The following is a 19089-nucleotide window of genomic DNA, read 5'->3' as shown; positions in this document are numbered from 1 at the left end:
GTATCAAGCCTTACTGTTCTATTTCAAGGAGAGTCATGGCGGTTGTTTCTCACACATTGTTACTGAGCTGTTGTCATGAAAAATAAAATCAAAGAACACAACACTCTAATGCACTTTTTCCTGCGCAAGCACAATCACGTTTCCCACAGCAAAAATGAAAGTCTACAACAAAACATCACATCACTCACAAAGAGCAGCAAAAAGGAAAACAATATTTAATTTCCATTAATTATATATTTGTGAGCACAATCAGAGCAACCACTATCCGTTATTGGAGAAACATCACAATAATGCAACCCTACGTCAGGCATAATGTAGGATCAGAAATCAATGTGATAAATCATGAAATCACAACAGAAGCTCTTCTAAGGGAAGACGTGCATCTGAATGTTTCCCATAATACAGCATGCTAAACATTTGCGTTGCTAAAAGATCTGTTCGATGCAGCAACGCAGTATTTGCACGTGACAATCGAGATTGAGATGACCAAAATCCTGAAAGATGAGCTGAACGTAACATTTTTTAAAAGTCTAGGTAAGAACATGTGCAACCACAGTACGAAACAAAGATGAGCAAAAGTTATTAAAGATGGTCCGACTCCGATGGATTCAAATGATCTGGAAACACAGAACAACTAGAGCAGCCTACATACACGCGAGTCAAGTCACTGTATGGAAATAGTGTGGGGTGTCTCTGAGGGAGGACAGTGCTGTCTGTACATGCGTGCAAAACAAGAAAACTCAATTCATCTTTTTATACCCAAATTGGAAAAGTCAGAAACGAACCAAGTGTAACATTCAAACACTAAAACTGTTTTCTCTTCAGTAAGGCAAATCAATAACTATAATCGACAAATAATGTGCCCTGGGGGAGTTGAGAAAAAGTGTGAAAAGTGTTTTTTGTAATTTTGTGAATTTGAAATTTCAACTCTATTGTTGCCTTAAAAATATTTCAGTTTAAGAGGTTCTACCTTCTAATGTATAAACATAAAAAAATAATAACGTTGGGAATTACCAACGCTGTTAATTTAGTAGGGCAGCTGTGGCATAAAGCTTACATTGGATGGTGTTCTAAAATAAATTCTCTTTGTGAGTCTGCAAGCAGTGAGGGTCTTCATGCTTTTACCAAAACAAGCATTACTCTTATCAGCGTCATTCCTGTAGTACTGTGGATAGATGGAGAAGAACAAATGGTCTCTATGGAAACCAAAATAATGACTGATATTTCAAGAGTTAATTCCACCACTTGTTCTTTGCACACCACCTTGAGAGATGGCGTCACCACCACTTCTTTTCAACGTCCCACTAACAGCTGAGGAAAAAAAGTGAATGACCAGTGGCTTTGTGATCCCCAAATGTCCAGTGACAAGAGTTCACTTGGATAGCCAAAGACTTTGGAAAAGTTTGGAAAAGTCGCCTCAAGACTTGTGTCCCCTCGCTCTGCGTCTCATCCTGTAGGGCAGTGAGCTAGGAGGACAGATGTGTGAGACACCACCATCTTTCTCAGCTTTGGGAGCATCATATGTGCAACCAGATAGCCTGGAGATCCTCGAGGGATTCAGAGGCACACGAGGGCCAGATTTTACACAGTACACCCCTCCCTCCAGTTACCAAGTAGAGCTTTCCTCTCCTTCGCAAACCCGCGAAAGGTCTCGTCCCTCCAACAGCGCTGATTCCAAAGACGCCAGCTTTCTCCTTGGGCTCGCCGTGGCGCGTGCAGGGAAGCAGTGCCTTCGCTCCTCCGACAGCCTGGCACGCCGCCCCCCTCGTTGTGCTTCCATCTTTGCTCTCCTCTCCTGTGATTGGTTGGTTTTCTCGCTCCTGTTACTTTCACACAGTGGTGTAGCGGTGGAAAACGGGTATCCTTGTTTGTTCTTTTTTTGTTATCACCCAGATTTTGAATTCTGATGAACTGAGCTCACACAGGCCAAGCTCCTTTCAGCAAGCTACGATACAAAGACAAAAAAAGACAGATTTTCAAGAGACTAAAAACACACACGCATCACTCTTGTATCATGTATGCTGTACTTACAGTCTAGTACTGGGACAGGCCAGTCACACCATGCTGGTAGGCTCGCTCCCCCTGGTAGGTGGAGTCTTGAGATAGCGCCACATCAATTTGGGACTTGAACTCATCTCCTAGGTAACTGTCCTATGATGAAACCAACCAAAAACATCAGAGGGTTGGGATATTTACCAAAAGCAACAAAATGGTATACACAGCTCTAACACAGGTGACAGCACGCTGATCAAACCTGGGAAAGCTCCGCCTGGGAGAGCCCAGGCTGGCTCATCTGTGACGGCTGACTCATGTTGATGTAGCCTTGGGTCAGGGGCCCCTGGGAAAAGGGCTGAGAGCCCAGGTCCTGGCTGGCCTGGCTGCCACTCATATGGCCCCCTCCGCTGTGGTTCCCTATGTTGTTGCGGTTTCTCTGGCGACTACCCCGAGTGCTGCCCCCTCCACCGCCAGCTTTTCCCTTCATGCCGCCTCCACGACCTGGAGAAGAGCTCAGTTTACACGCCTCTCACGTCACATATTTGCACAACTTGTCAAATCTCACCTGCTGTCGGTCCGTTGACCTGCCCAAGGTACCCAGGAGGTGGCATAGGGGGCATGACGAGGCTGAAGGGGATGGGGATGTTCAGGGAAGTCATGGGATTCAGACCGCTACCAATCATTCCAATCTGGTCGTGGGTCTGGAAGTACATGTTGGATGTGCGCCCTGTAGCGGAACATGTATCTGTTTTTTTATGCCCAATTGCCACACACGTGACCATAGTGTGAACTACAACCACTATGAATGTTGATGTTCTTAGTGAAGTGCTCACCATTGCTGCTGCGATCATAAACAGATCCAGGAATAAGGGCTTCCCTGGCGTCATACATGGCTGTGCTCATGAATCGGCCTCCCTGCAAAATCAAAGAACAGCACAAACTCTTAGCACCTGACACAAAATATTCCAATTCTCAATCAAAATCAGTGAACTGACAGGATTGATGGTGTTGACCAGCTTGCGGGGCTTGCTGAACTGCATGAGACTCTCTCTCAAGTTGTTAAGGGGTCCTTCCACCAGCACCTTCTGCTCCTTGTAGTAGTTCAGCAAGTGGTTCCACAAGGGTTGCTTGGACAGAGCTTTGGGGTTCCCCACAATGATCACACCATACCTACATATGGTAGACACAGCGTAGGCATCGGTGTTGGAAAGATGGCAAGCATTCTTTCAACACTCCAGTATACATGTAGATTTTTCCCCACCTAGCTCTTGTGAGTGCCACATTAAGACGGCGTGGATCGTTGAGGAACCCAATGCCCTGGTGCTCGTTGGCCCTCACACAGGACAAGATGATGAAGTCCTTCTCTCTGCCTTGGAATGCGTCTACACTTGCAATCTCCACCTCCTGCAGAAAGAAATACACTTAATACATGAAGGTAATGTAATATCATTTCCAAGCACTTACCCACATACCTGGTATAGTTTGGTGTGAAGGGAGCCACTGAACTGCATGTATTGGACCAAGTAGGACCTCTGCCCCTCATAAGGGGTGATGATACCAATCTGATCAGGTTTGGCTCCAGCCTTCAGCAACCTTGTTGTTATTTTCTCCACATTAGCTGCCTCCGTTCTGTGTGAACAAGACTAGATTCTCAGAAGTGCTTACGCCACTCATGAAAAGTGATTGTATGCAGCGGGTTCCTCCAGCTGCCAAGAGGGCGATGACATTTGAACGTACTGCCAGCATTACAGCCCATCTCCTCCTGCTTTGAGTACATAAGCTACGCCAACGTAGCACACAGGCACCCATTAGCTTGTATGTATGTTGTCAGCTAATGATAGCGATTTGGCAAAGTATAGCTACTAACGTTAGTTATCATTGAATGTGAAGCCACTCAGTGACTCCAAATTGTCGGTCGATTCTCTTAAAGACTCCTTTTGTGTATGTGCACGCTCTACAGACGTGTGTCTGCATACAAGATAGCAGTGAGTGACCGCCATGAAGGATTTTTATGCAGTGTTATTCATAATTGTAGTCACAAATACAGTCATTTATTTGTACAATCTGTTTCTTTTAATCCACTATTGGTAACAGTAATGTTAGCTGGTGGTTGTGGTGGTGGTATTCCCATATTTCTTTGGTTTCAAAAACGTAATTTGGAGCGAGATGCATGAAAGCACGTGTCCAGAAAGCTATTATTAATATGCAGATATAACACGAGTACAAAACCTGTTGAGGTAAGATGTTCCGGAGCTGGCGATTTCCTCTTGGCCTTGAGTGACATAAAAGAACATGGGCTTGTCAGGCTGTGGCCACTGGAAGTCAAAGCCTTTCTTGACACGGTCGCCTGCACACAGAGAAAAAAGAATGATATGTTGACTGTTGTACAGTTGACAGTCGTTGCTTCAGTAAGGAGTCCTGTGCTAGTCGGATATCTGAATGTGGCTGGTGAGTCTAGTGCAACACCAAGTGGTAAAATATGGTACTTGAATTTGGACTAATAGACAATTTCAAATAGTTTATAGAGTTCTTGCAGGTTTAATACACTTAACCACAGTGAATGAAACATTCAAAGAGGCAGCATCATGTTGCTTTAGCTGTGACAGACCAAAATCATAAATTCAGGCTGAAAAGAAGAAAGCCAAAATGGAGATTCCTAAGGTTCCAACTAAATATTTGTGTCTCACCAGCAGTGACTCCGTTCTGCAGTGAGCCTTCATAGAAGATGTTGGAGGGGAAGGCGCTGAGGGCTGGGTGCATGCGATACTGAACCTGCAGACGGATTGGTCGAATCCCCAAAACTACCAGACGCTCAAAGAGAGATTGTGACAGTCCTGCTTTAGCTGCCTTCTTGCACATCACCACTGGACCCAACTGGCAGTGATCACCCACCAAAATCAACTACAGAGATAGAGGTTACCTTGTCAAGTTTTCTAACAGCACATCCATTTGTTATTTTCCATTCCATTATTTAGAGAATATTTTCTAGACCACATATAAATATACACCTTGTGATACGTTATTAAACCTTTTCTATCCACACTCATCCTACCACCTGCAACCAGGAGGACAAATATGGCTGGTACCTGCTTTGCTCCAAGGACCACAGGTACCATGCACTCTGGCTCGGTTGCCTGTGTGCTCTCATCTATCAGGATTGATCTGAACTGCATCTTAGCCAGACGAGGGTCGCCGGCCCCAACGCAGGTACAGCAAATTACATCAGCGTTCTGCGGAAGATCAAACCTGAACAGTGAGATATCACCAGGAGAGTTAACTTAGCGGTCAGCTCTGTTTTCATACCATCAACAGCTCCCTCTCGGCGGTGCGTCGCAGAGCCCTGTAACGTTTTTCATCAGAGGAAGACAACTCTCCAGTCTCGTCTTTTAGCTGTTGGAGTTTCTGAAGTTCCGGCATACTGTGGACATAAACAAGGTGTGAGACCAGGATGCAGCACTGACAATCAAGAGCCACCAAACTAATACCATGCAGATATTGCTCATAACAATTGCGTTACCTGTCCATGTTCCGTGTTTGGTTGTGTAGAGCCAGGAAGGACACAGGAGAGTCGATGGCTTCCCTGCTCTTGGCGCACAGCCTCACCACTTTGAGTCCAGTCTGGTGGATCTTCTCTGTCAACTGGTCCACAGCAATGTTACTGGGAGCACACACCAGGACTGGCCTGGAGGGGCCACAAGTTACTGGAAAGTAAGTTAAATGCAGCCAAGCCACTTTTCACTAACAACATCCATTAATCAAGAAGGTTATAAATAGCAGTATATTGGGTTATAAATGTGAACAAGGAAAAAAAATAGGGATGCACGGTTTTTTTCAAGCGGATAATAATGATAATAATGTCATGCTTCTAAAGACCGATACCACTAACCGATAACTTTATTATTTTTTTATTTACCGGTAGATTTAATTGACGTTTGGGCACAAGTAGGGACGCCTCAAACAAAGTTGGATTTGACAAACTGTACATGTAGATTTGTCCTTACCAAAATATCATGACATCACTACTATTAACAAAACATTTTTAAAAAACAGCGGCGGCTCAGAAGTACAAACCGTGGCTCTCAGAGGTTTACTAGCCGACAAACGCCGGCATCTTCAACGATGGTAAAGAGCTGGCCATCCAGCTCCATCATTCCCAAACTTTTTTGTACTTTTCAAACGCCGCGGTGATAGGAACAAGCCCCAGGCGTCGTATCAATACTGGCGTTTCAGGTGGCTGATAAGGTTTGATGTGTTGAAGCTCTATGTTTTTTCTCTCATTGTGGAATGTCTGCAGAGCAGTCCCTCATGATCGACGCCTTGTTTGTTTACAAGTGAGCTCAGGGAAAAGTTATGACAGGCCATTTGTAGCACGTCACAAAAAAGGAGCGCTTGACTTTCTCACACTAAGGTACACTATAGGTTATCTGAGCTATTTTTTAATGTTATCAAAACGGTATGACATCATAATTCCTCGTTGCGGTAATTATGATGCACCCCTAAAAAAAAACACTGTCATACCCATTGCCCTGTCTGGCTAGGTGGTAAACGATGGTGGCAGAGGTCACCGTCTTTCCAGTGCCAGGAGGACCTTGAATCAGACTGAGGGGGCGCTGCAACACTGTCTTTACTGCATATACCTGTGTAAAAAAAAAAAAAAAAAAAAAAGTACACAGATATTCACACAAAGACTGCGGGACGGCCGCATGCAGTTTCACATCTAACTTAAGGGCAAACATAACTTATGCTGCGACAATCGTAACTCTGTAATTATTGCTAAGACGACAAAAGTCTGGTCTTCGATTTATGTTGGAAGTCAATGAAATGACATTTTCTCTCTTACTTGGGAGTGGTTGAGGTCAGGCAGTCCTTGCGCAGTGAAACGTTTGGGTAGCTGACACTTGATGACCACGTCCTCCACTTCGTGGCCAAGCAGTTTGTGGTAGATGTAACCAGACACTGAAGTCTCATCCACAGCAAAAGTCTTCAGGGAACTCTGCATCCTGCAATGATGACAAACCGGAATAAAGTTGCATTGCAAATGTTGAGCCAATCCTTAATAAAAAAAAACCTCACATAAGCCTCAACATGCCGGCTGTTTGAGATACAGTCATGGAAAAAAATGATTAGACCACCCTTGTTTCTTCAGTTTATTGATCCGTTTTAATGCCTGGTACAACTAAAGGTACATTTGCTTGGACAAATATAAAGATGATAACAAATATAGCTCATAGGAGTTTAATATAAGAGCTGATATCTAGCAACTTCCATGGTTTTCTCGATAATAACCAAAATGACTTAAGTTCTTACATGAATAGCTATAGCATTGAACTGCCAAAAAATTTAACCCTTATGGGCTATTTTTGTTGTCCATTTGTCCAAACAAAAAGCACCTTTAGTTGTATCTGGCATTAAAATGAAGAAGAAGACACAAGGGTGGTGGACTGTATATATATATTATCTTACAAACAGATGTGAGAAGAGAGACAAACTAAATTAAATAACAGCATGCTACCTGTCAAAGGATGTGGACTTCCACACAAAGTCCACTTGAAAGTTGTGTGGGATCTCCACTGGAGCGCCAGCACTGCTCCTCAGCTCGATGGCGATCTCATCGCCATAGTCTTAGCGCAGCAAGTTAAGGGAAAGTCTGAGAAATTCTGAGCAAATACATTATTTTGCAACAATGCAGAGACTAACGTACGAGCCAATGAACAATATTGTTATCACTCATAAGGATACTGTCGGGGACTTTGATGACATGTCCAATGCCTTTCCACATAGGAGCCAGATCCCCTTTGTACCGCAAGCAGATTTCATCTCCTTGCATCAGTCGCATATCTGCGAGCGAGAGCAGGGACGATAAAGAAAAAAATTATTAACATTGAATAGTTTAGTCATAAAAATAATCTCATGTATAGCCCACATACGAGCAAATTAAATGTGTCAGCCATTAGACTGACACATTTAATTTGCAGCACACACCTGAGTCTGTCTTAGGCAGAGTGAAATAAGCAATCCTCTTTTTATTCAAACCCAGGTCCCATCTGACTGTAATGTTGTCTTGAGTCTGCAAAAAAAACATTGATAATCTTAATAAGCACAGGATTCCAAAAGGGATGATGACTGCATAAATGCAATACCTGTGACTCTTTAAGCTTCTTATCATAGTCAGCTTCCAGCTTGACAAGAGGACCAAAGATGTTCTGGTACTGGTAGGCGTCCTCATAGCGTAGCAGAACATGTTGAGGCTCCTCATCCACGCCTGGCTTCTCCAGGTCTTCCAAGGCTGCACTAGGATTTTCCTGGCGAGAACACACAGATATATACGCGCAGACATGTTGGTAAATGGTGAAGTACAGGACATAAAACGTGCATCCTGGTGTGCAGGACAGTAGTGTTGACAGTACCTTCCAGAGCTCCTCTAGCTTGTTCATCTGCTGGGCTGTGATCTGACGAGCCCTGAGCTGCTCCTGCTCTGAGGGAATTTTGACCAGCCAAGACAAGAAACAGCGGTCCTGAATGAGAGGCTGCCACTGGGAACTGTCCCAGTTGATGTCCTTTAGGCTGCTCTGACTGGCACATGGCTGTCTGGGTAGCAAACAAAAACAAACATGCTATTTTTCGTTTGCTTTTAACTAGTGATCACACTTTTGCCTCAGAAGCCTAACCTGCACAGAAGTACCACCACCGAGTCTGCCTTTGCAGGGATGAAGCCCAGCAGGAAGACGTTGCGACAGCCGCAATTGTAACACTCCAGCACAGTTTCCCCCAGTGGACCATCTTTATGCAAGGTCACCTCTTTGGACTTCGCCCTCACCAGATGGTTCACAATGTGACTACAAGTTGAAATGACAATGAATACACAAAGTGGAGGGAGTGAATACCTGTTTTGTGTGCCGCGGTGCTCCTATGACAATAACACATCGATAGCCCAATTTACACTGCAGTAACTTTTCTCATTTACCCAGGATTTTGGAAAACATCAGCACGTTTCTCACCAACCAGGTTAAAAAGAAACATTTTCTCTAAAGTCTTTCCCTGATAAAAGTTAGTAGTGGCTAGGAAAAAAAAACTTCTGATGCACAGTGGAAACCACACAGATTAGCAGGAATTATTTTACCTAGGTAAATATATTCCTAGTGATAAAATGTTGGCGTTAAAGGAGATAATGACAATACGTACCTGCCAGAGGTGTTTCCACGGCCATTACAGAACCACTTCTTGCTGGTGTTGCAGTACACCACGCAGGCTGGGTCATGAATCCCGCAGTAACTAAAATACAGAGTGTAATTCAACTATTGCACTTACCCCAGTTCTAAATGCCTACTGGTACAAGTATGCATTTTTACATTGCAACATTATTTTACTGTACAATAAATTCACAGTAAAAGGGATTACTGATGTTTTTGTTTTTACCTGCAGGCATGTACAGGGAGGTCCTTACTATAGTAGGTGTCCTCCTCATCCTCCTCAAAGTTCAACTCTGCCAGCAACTGACTAGCTTTGACCACAGGGTCGTCACCATTTTGCAAGACACCTCCAGGACCGTTAACCTACGGGTACACAATCATCCAATATTATTTGGAAACATAAGCTAAAAACCTGACATGCTAACTGTGCTAGCTCGCTATCAGGATAAAAGCATGGTGACAGATTGAAGACGTCATCATGCTAACCGGACGTGGCTAGTTGATGTTGATAGCTAACGTTAGCCAGTTAGCATTTTGTGTAAACACAGTGGAAAACAGACATTGGACAACAAATGAGAAGGGTTACCGATACACACCTGGTTGTCGAGCTGGCTTTGGGTCTGGCCTTGGGTCTGGCTCGGCAGGGTAAAATCGGTGAAGTCGTATTCAGAGCCCTGAGTGTCTGCTCCCAGCAGCTCTGCTTCCTCGGTGTCCAGGAACGTAAGAGTCTGTGAGCTCGGCCCGTACGCCTCCACACTCATGTTTTTTGTTGCCCTGGTAGGAGTATTTTGAAATAAAACAAACCACACACGACCACTGTCCAAGAATTATGCCAAAACCAAGGGAAAAGTGTGGATGCAAACACTGATGGTGAGCGACAGCTAAATAGGCAGCGCTCTATTTGGCTTCTCTACCCTTCTTCCTCACTACCACTTGTTTCCCACAGGAAGTAATTCGGAGGAGACAAGGAAAGGAAAGGAGGCCAGGAGACACGAGCGAATTGAATTGGAACGTCGAATTGACGTCATTACAGTCCTCTATTTAAAAACTCAGACTAAGTTTATTCATCAAGGTCAGTTCTTAGAAGTCACCTGCCCTCTATCTTGTGACGAAAATAAACACTACACTTGCACTTGTTTTTAATTGTTTCTTTCTAATACATTTTTGCTCATGAAAGAAATTCATGTTTATTTTTTAAAATAATATTTTTTTAAATAGTGATTGCTCTTATTTGTAATTTTGTTCTAGTTAAATGAAAGGCGATTTTTATTCGCTCTGGCTTCAAGTTAAAAGTCATCCCATAATTACGCAAATGTTGACAACAAAGTACACAAATACACGACACAGTCCTGACTGCAGTTTTGAATGCGGACACAAAGGCAGCGATAACATAGTTTTAATATTCTGCAGACATGCTCAGCCACATCTAACCATTAACTCTTCAAACGTCGATTGCATGTTATTCCCCTGAGATTATTAGTCGTTTACATCAGTGCCAATACATTTTTTAAGCAGCAAAAAAGAATTAAAACACATTTAAAAGACCAAGTCATTGGTCAACAAATAAACTGGCTACAATTACAATGATCATGTTAGAATGAAAATACACTGTAGTGAACATCGTGCTACATACGCGTAGCTGCCTTATTATTAATAAAAGATCATTTTTAACAAATTCCACTTTTGAAAATATGCATCATTATTTCCTGTTTGCATCGGTGCATCTATTTTCACAGCTGGTGCAATATAAACACATTATAACACACACTTAAATGCGAGGATGTTTGTTCAAAGAAACCAGAATCCAGGCTTCTACTAATATGGCTATCATCCCGATCACCACGCATAGATCAGTCTCACACTAAGACATCAGCATTACAAGCAATGTTCCACAGCATTAACTTATCAAGAAATATAGTGGTCCAAATTAATGTGCATGTATGCAACGCTGCTCCTCTGTCTTCACCACCTCCAGGAGTTTCAGCATCTCCTGTACTACAGCTTGAAGGGCTATGCCCAGCTCCTGGCTGCTGTAGGGGTTCCCCAGGGGAGGCACATGAATGAAGGCGCAGCGACCCTTGCTCAGGAACAGCGACGAGTAGTAGGTGTAGTCACACAGATATCTGTCAGCGGGACAAGAGATGGTTAAAAATATTAACTTCCTAGGGAAGTTAAACAAGATTTAAGATAATATTTTAAATTGATAATCATTAAGAATTGTCACAGTCACCTCATTTGCCAGCCAGCAAGAGTTTGGGTATCATGCAAGCTGTGAGAGTGTGACTGGTAATACAGATTTAATTCACTTTATTAGTAAAAGTCCCTAAATATGTCACCACATTCATTGAAAACACATTTGGTATCTAATGAGACAGACATTATTATTGTGACGGATACAGAATTGTCGATAAAGCGTTCCGATGATGTGACTGACGGGTGTTAAATTGGCTTGCTTTCATCACAAACCTTCCAGCATCCTTGGACACTGACACAGCAACCCCAAGGCCTGAGTCACTGACCCTCTTGCAGACCGTCTCCATGTCCAGCACAGAGCTGATGAAGTCGGGCCCCTCCTCCACGCAGCATTGGGAAGCTGGACAGAAGCTGCAGTTGTCCAGGCGTTTGTAGCCCTTATTGTGTCCACATTGCTCCAGGGTGACGGTGGTAGCCAAGCCAGAGACACCCACATGGACTACTAGCTGACAGCAAAACACCAACAGGAGATACGCCAATGTTATTTCAACCTGATGATCAAGTAAGCAACATTTCATATAGGAAACATTGGAGTTACATTACATGTGACTCACCTGTGGCATGTGCTGCTTCCACAGAGATGGAAGTAGACTCTGAACTGCCTGGTACTCCACGGGCACCTCACATACATGAAGGTCTACGGCATCACCCAGCCCTAAACGCTCTAGTTCCTGTGAGTGAAGCAAACATACACATTACCCATCCACTAATGTATGTAATGTGTATTTTGTGTGGATTCACACACTTCAACTTGCTACATATGAACCAAGTTAGCCATTACCTGTACGGCCACCCAGCTGGAGTTCACAGCATGTTCTCCAAAGGGCTCAAATCCTGCAGAGCAAAGCAAAACTCCTACATTATTATTTATTATTATACAAAATTTACTTTTGAATGATGTTCTAACGGTAGTGTGTCTATTTATGAGCACCAAACATGAGACAAAACCCTAGCTAGATGAGGCCGCCTTGTGTATACGCCCATCACTTCACAGAGGACAGATTTATTTAAAAAAAAAAAAAAAAAAAAAGCAGGCATCACCACACGTCTCAAAAATAAAGCATGGGCCATTGCAAACTGTCCGTCATGTGGGAGCTGCAAGTTGGATAATTTAGTTTTTCCTCTGCAAATAGGCTAACCTAGCATGATGTTGCTGTTAAAATAGTAGTTAATGCAGTCGTCCCTCGCTCCATCGTGGTTCGAACATCACTCCCTCACTCTATAGTGTTTTTTCTAAACTTAATTAATGATCCCTGTTTTGTGATTGACTACTTTGTTGAAAAAATCAGCGTACACAGATTTTCTGTTTGTTTCATATTGATTTGGTCCATCTAAGGCCTCACTGATTACTCGATTACTCGAAACAACAAGCTTCAGATTAATCGACTAAGAAAATAATCGTTAGTTGCAGCCCTAATAGACACACAAAACGGCATGTTTGCAATTCAGCATTCGTAACCCCACAAATTCTTGTTCAAAATATACACTTAATCTTTCGTTTATTCTGGTTAACTGGTTGCAGACCCGACAGCTATAAGTGAATTTCCGCAAAGTAGGATTCAATATAAATAAAAGGAATATATTTGTAGTTAGAGCACAGTAAACCAGTTTATGACTTTCTAGATACTAATTTTACCATTATTAGAGCCCTCTAGACACAAAATAACACCCCATAAATAGATAAGCTAGACTGATGTATAGCTAGACAGACAGCAGCTCTGCAAAAGTGTCCTAATAAATGTGATCACTTAAAAATATAACAAAGCAAAATGGATTTAAAAAAAATCAGAAAACAGAGTAAGAATAAATAAAGACACATGTACAAGATCACTTCAATAATACATAATAATAATAATATTATGATAATACATAATACCGTAATAAGTCCAGTCCTGTGTGTGTTTTTACCCCTCCCCTTCTGTTGTGTTGAAAAGCCGCATGGCGTGACGGAGGAATGATATAATCATTCTATCAGTGGAGCAGAGCAGTGATAGTAATCTGCCACTGAAACTGCTCTGCTGTCGGGAGATGATGCTGTGCATTGGAGGATGCTGGTTGTCCATGATGGAAAGGAGCCTCCTTAGTGTCCTTTGCTCTGCCACCTTAGTGCCAATGACAGAGCCTCCCTTCCTCACCAGTTTGTCCAGGCATGTGGTGTCCTTCTTCTTGAGGTTGCTCCCCCAGCACACTACTGCACACAGGAGGGCACTAGCTACCACAGTCTGGTAGAAGATCTGTAGCAGCTTTTTGGACACGTTGGAGGACGCCAGCCTTCTGGGAAAGTACAGACAGCTCTGCCCTTTCCTGCACAGAGCATCTATTTTGGCAGTCCAGTCCAGTTTATCATCCAAATGCACTCCTAGGTATTTGTAGGTGTGAACCACCTCCACATGGTCACCTTTAATGGGGACAGGTTCTGAGTGTGTCCTGTTTCTCCTGAAGTCCACCGCTATTTCCCTGGTCCTGGTGGTGTTGAGGTGCAGGTGGTTTGCGTCGCACCAGTAGACAAAGTCCTGGATCACCTTTACACTCATATTACCCAAAATCAGACCTTATCTATTTGTTATTATCACGATATTTGCCCAAACAAATGTCTCTTTAGTTGTAGCAGGCATTAAAATGGATCAATCAACTGAAGAAACAAGGGCGCTCTAGTCATATTTTCCATGACTGCATATAAAACGATAAAACGTTGTTAAAGTTTTTTTTAGAGGGCTTTATAGTCTTAATGGGTGCCTCCCGTGACGTGCAATGTTTTCTCTTTTTAGAAGACACAGAAAGGGGAAAGAAATATGCGTTCATGTTCCACATAAGGACTGTGGATGATTGTGGGTCTCCAACTTTCATCACTATTCGAGATGTCAACTATTTTGTGTTTTATTTATGACTGGCAATATTTAAATTGTACACTACTTTATTCACCAGGCGGAACTCCACTCAAACGGCGTGGCCATCGTCTTTATGCTGTTTTCTGGTCATTTGTCTTTATATAAAGGCATAAAGTCTGAACTGAACAGTTATAATAAAAAAACTACTGAGAGTTGAAGCAAATATTCTTTGATCCTTTGTGAGCTACTCAAAATCAGCTGATATACTTGTAGTATCGCCATCATAAGGCTGTTCATTGAACAACCACACTCAAATAGTGTTTTGAGGACAAGACATAATTAGTAGAATGACAACAAGGGAGCAAAATTGTTCAGCGACACTTGAAAAAGTCAGTATGTACGCCATGAACGTGACATCCACTTGTAGCTTTCCCGAGGAACAAAAACAAGCTCCAAACTAACCGCATTGCTTGTTTGCTAAAAACAAAATGGCGCTGTGGTACAACGTCACATTTGGAGTCCGAAGACGAGAAGCTAGGTGGATAACGCTAGCTAGCGATTTGCGTAGCCTGTGTCAAACTGTGTCCATGAGGTTTTACAAACTAGTTTTGATTCTCGCGGCAGTGTTGGCCACCCTAAGTGACGCAGCACACATGTAGTGTTTGCCGCCGCATGCCGATCACATGTTTTTTACGGAAATCGGCCGATCGATCGGAGCATCCCTAGTAAGGATGCGTATCTCTGTATGAAGGAACAGGTGATAAGTAAGTCTTGTAAATCAAAGTCTAAAGACTGAAGTTAAACATTAATAACAGTTTAGTGTTTATCTCCAGTTTGTTTGAAGAAAATGAAGACTTTAGAACACTTACGGTTTCCTGCTAATAGACCTGTCAATACCCAATATTAAGAGAAATTGGGGGTGGGTGGCTCCATCCAAACACTGACAGTATCGAGGGTAGTCACGTACAACATGACATTGACGTTTTTCAGTTCTTTTCTATGTTTATTTTCACAAATGTGAATTTTTGTTGTTGTGTTGTTCATATTGTTTACAAATGGACACAGCAGGGCTTTGGGGGCAAAAGTCAAAGGATTTGAATGAGAGTCAATAATAGTTTGTGGTTTTGATTTACTTTATTTGTTAAAACAATTGCATGTAATAGAAGTAAATAATTGTATTACTGTATTTTTAAGGTATATGTATCAGCAATACAGTATTAATTTGGTATTTGATCGATACCAAAATTTACAGTGTCGCTTACTCTTGATAGCAATAGGCAGTGTAAACATATCAACGAAAATAACACCCCCGCATTATGGGTGTCGTTTAGCTAAGAAATCGTGAAAACTTACGTTATTGACTCAGCCGCTTATCAAGGAAATATCTCTTACCTGTTACTAAAACTTTCCTCTTGTTGCCCATTTTCGATTGCTGTTACCCCCCAAACAGTGGCTGTATCGTGTTATTCTGGCGCATGTTAAAGCGGAAGTGACGTAGTTTTGCTGAATGTGTTATGCTGCCACCTACTGCACCGACATGCATACTGCAACTATACGTTGAGACAAGGGAAGGTACGAGTGAAGTCTGAGGACAAATAATGAACGGCTTGTCAAGCACACACACACACACACACACACGTTCCCCTGCTTAGAGAGGGGGCATTGAAGAGTGAGACACACTTTTTAATCTATGAACTGCAGCAACCCCAAAATTCTGCCTCCCCTCAATAGCAGTGGGTGAACAGTTGACTTCAATCCAGCTCAGCCAGGAACAGGCACTCATGTGACACAGGGCGTGGGTGAGAACATGTACAGCCACTTAGCTTCCCCCAAGGGAGTGTATGTAAGAGAAAGGGCACTTTATAGGCTGCAGGACACAAGGTGACATATTCACTATATGCTTTAGAGCATGCTTTGGAGTTCTATAAGCTTTAGAACTCTCACTCTTTTCTTTGGGTGGAAAGAAAAGAGTGAGAGTATCAATGTATAAACAATATAAAATATATAGAAAACACACAATGAGTACAGACTCACCATTAGTGTTAGCCTGGAGTTTGTTTTCCAGAGAGAAGATGATGAGGAGCGTGGTGTGATGTGCATGAGTGACAGGCGCTGCATGTTTTTAAACACCCATTTTGCAGCAGAGTCTTGCTTTGGTAGTGGTAAACATCGAAAATCCAATCACACACAAGTAATTGGACGCCTTCAGTTCTGGATAGTTCCTTTTCACTTCAATCCCAAATGACAGAACAACGAACATCTCCCTGCACACAACAGACGGTCACACTTTACGATAAGGTACACAAAAATACAGTAGTTATTGAGTAACTAATGAAGAACTAATGAGGAACTAATGCAGAACTAATGACTAAGGCACATAAATTTGACTAGTTACTAAGGAACTTAATGAGGAACTAATGCAGAACTAATGACTAAGGCACATACATTTTGACTAGTTACTGAGGAACTAATAAGGAACTAATGAGGAACTAATAAGGAACTAATGACTAAGGCACATACATTTTGACTAGTTACTGTGGAATTTAATGAAGAACTAATGCAGAACTAATGACTAAGGCACATAAATTTTGACTAGTTACTGAGGAACTTAATGAGGAACTAATGCAGAACTAATGACTAAGGCACATACATTTAGACTAGTTACTAAGGAACTAATAAGGAACTAATGAGGAACTAATAAGGAACTAATGACTAAGGCACATACATTTTGACCAGTTACTGAGGAACGAATAAGGAACTAATGAGGAACTAATAAGGAACTAATGACTAAGGCACATACATTTTGATTAGTTACTGAGGAACTAATGAGGAACTAATGAGCAGAGTAGCTCCTGAGGAACTACGGCACATAAATTTAGAGTAGTTACTGAGGAACTAATAAGGAACTAATGAGGAACTAATGCAGAACTAATGACTAAGGCACATAAATTTGACTAGTTACTGTGGAACTTAATGAAGAACTAATGCAGAACTAATGACTAAGGCACATAAATTTTGACTAGTTACTGAGGAACTTAATGAGGAACTAATGCAGAACTAATGACTAAGGCACATACATTTAGACTAGTTACTAAGGAACTAATAAGGAACTAATGAGGAACTAATAAGGAACTAATGACTAAGGCACATACATTTTGACCAGTTACTGAGGAACGAATAAGGAACTAATGAGGAACTAATAAGGAACTAATGACTAAGGCACATACATTTTGATTAGTTACTGAGGAACTAATGAGGAACTAATGAGCAGAGTAGCTCCTGAGGAACTACGGCACATAAATTTAGAGTAGTTACTGAGGAACTAATGAGTAACTAAGGAGTAGTGGTTAGTGTTAGGTTTTGTTCCTCATTAACTACTGTCATTTTGTGCAACTTATTGTAAAGTGTTACCCAACAGACAATGGGATTTGACGTATCAGCATGCCTGGAAGCAACAAAAAACATAATTTAAGCAGCTGCCGTCATCTTTTCGGTTGAATTTATCTCTGGCCTGGGACCCTTGATCCCGAGGTGACATCAGAGTGAAATAAATTGATTCTGCATTTGTATGAAATAAGATGGATGTGCATGTACATTTAATTTTCAAACATAAAAAGGCATGTCTACTGATTTTTCTCCCAATGCACAGCACTGGGCCACGCCCTGGTGGTTGGGGACCCCAGTTTGTTGTCATGAAAGCAGAGCAAATCTCAGTTTTTACAGGAAAAGCTCTTTTTTTCAGTCCTGGTGCAATCCACACCCTCTCAGTTGCGAAATGACTCACACACTGTGGACACTCTACAAAGTGGACAACATATGATGTGCATAGGGCGGAGGAGTTTTTTCTTAATAGACAGTTTCTATTCGAATACACACTTCTAATGTTACTAATGTCAACACTGATTCATCCTTATGAATGACAACCCTCCCAAACACATACACAAACACACGTACACACACAATAACACCTCCCATCAGCCAGCCCGCCGCCTACACGAGCTGCACTGCAGTCAGTCGCTTTAACAGAACCCATTCACCTTTCTGCGTTTCTTTTGCGTCACTTGCTATGTCAGTGTTGCCATGGAAACTAATGATGCCCTTTCTCCTCAGTGGTGGTGCTGATGCAGACTGCTGACGTCTTCGTCGTGTACGGGCAGAATAACAACACTCGAAAACTGTAGGGTCCGCTCCAGGGTCCCTGTGCTAGTCCTATATGCCAACAGTTGTGCATTTGCATGAAACTATTTCATTAGTAGTAGCGGCAGGAGTCTACATTTTGAATAGGGATGCTTGTTTGTGTATATGTGATTGACTGGTGACGAGTGGGATAGGCTCCAGCTCACCCCTGACACTATGACGATAAGTAGTATAGAAAATGCATACATGGACACTAGCAGTGGATTTTCTAGGGATAAAATCTGTTCTAAATCTGTGAAATAGGTGACATGCTTGGTCATCATGTGATTAATTTTCTTCATTTCTGGGAAATATTTGATAGAATACTGAAAAAAAGAGCACATCGATTCCTCTTTCTGAGGTCTCCTTCCTAGTTCCACTTTCAGTTTCCCTCTGAAAATAGTTTCCTGTTGTGACATTTGCAAAAGTTTGTCTCTTTTGTACATGTGATTTGACTGTGACGGCTAACATTTGTCTGTGAATGTGCTTTATATTATGTCGAGTTGTGTTATTGAAGTTCTGGTTGTGGTTCCTCTCACACCTTCCCCGCCCAGTCTCTCTCTTGAGCTTTTTTATGCTATGACATCAAACCATAATGCATTGCACTGTTTGTAGTTTACCTAGACTCTCTATGGCAACAAGGGCTG

General features: G+C 42.2%; 2 protein-coding genes across 2 annotated transcripts; both read right to left on the bottom strand.

Annotated features, from left to right (window-relative positions):
* Positions 1–214: 214 nt before the first annotated feature.
* On the bottom strand, positions 215–10151 carry LOC129173697 (regulator of nonsense transcripts 1). Its single transcript, XM_054764819.1, has 24 exons — positions 9782–10151; positions 9412–9548; positions 9178–9267; positions 8664–8831; positions 8403–8583; positions 8136–8297; positions 7978–8062; positions 7735–7833; positions 7508–7616; positions 6836–6995; positions 6514–6632; positions 5513–5677; positions 5299–5413; positions 5082–5225; positions 4683–4896; positions 4225–4342; positions 3468–3624; positions 3257–3399; positions 2991–3165; positions 2829–2910; positions 2561–2722; positions 2255–2496; positions 2032–2151; positions 215–1945 (listed from the first exon to the last, which is right to left on the bottom strand). Exons 1-23 carry the CDS (start codon positions 9944–9946, stop codon positions 2035–2037), a joined length of 3309 nt encoding a protein of 1102 aa, XP_054620794.1. The 5' UTR covers positions 9947–10151; the 3' UTR covers positions 215–1945; positions 2032–2034.
* A 397-nt stretch (positions 10152–10548) lies between these two features.
* LOC129176770 (pyroglutamyl-peptidase 1-like) lies at positions 10549–15744 on the bottom strand. Its single transcript, XM_054767145.1, has 5 exons — positions 15659–15744; positions 12220–12272; positions 11993–12109; positions 11652–11884; positions 10549–11308 (listed from the first exon to the last, which is right to left on the bottom strand). The coding sequence occupies exons 1-5, from the start codon at positions 15687–15689 to the stop codon at positions 11113–11115; spliced, it is 630 nt and encodes a 209-aa protein (XP_054623120.1). The 5' UTR covers positions 15690–15744; the 3' UTR covers positions 10549–11112.
* Positions 15745–19089: the final 3345 nt, after the last annotated feature.

The sequence above is a fragment of the Dunckerocampus dactyliophorus genome, chromosome 2, assembly GCF_027744805.1.
Source record: "Dunckerocampus dactyliophorus isolate RoL2022-P2 chromosome 2, RoL_Ddac_1.1, whole genome shotgun sequence".
Classification (NCBI taxonomy): Eukaryota; Metazoa; Chordata; class Actinopteri; order Syngnathiformes; family Syngnathidae; genus Dunckerocampus; species Dunckerocampus dactyliophorus.
The sequence above is the reverse complement of the archived record's forward strand: the minus strand, read 5'-3'. Positions and strand labels throughout refer to the sequence as shown.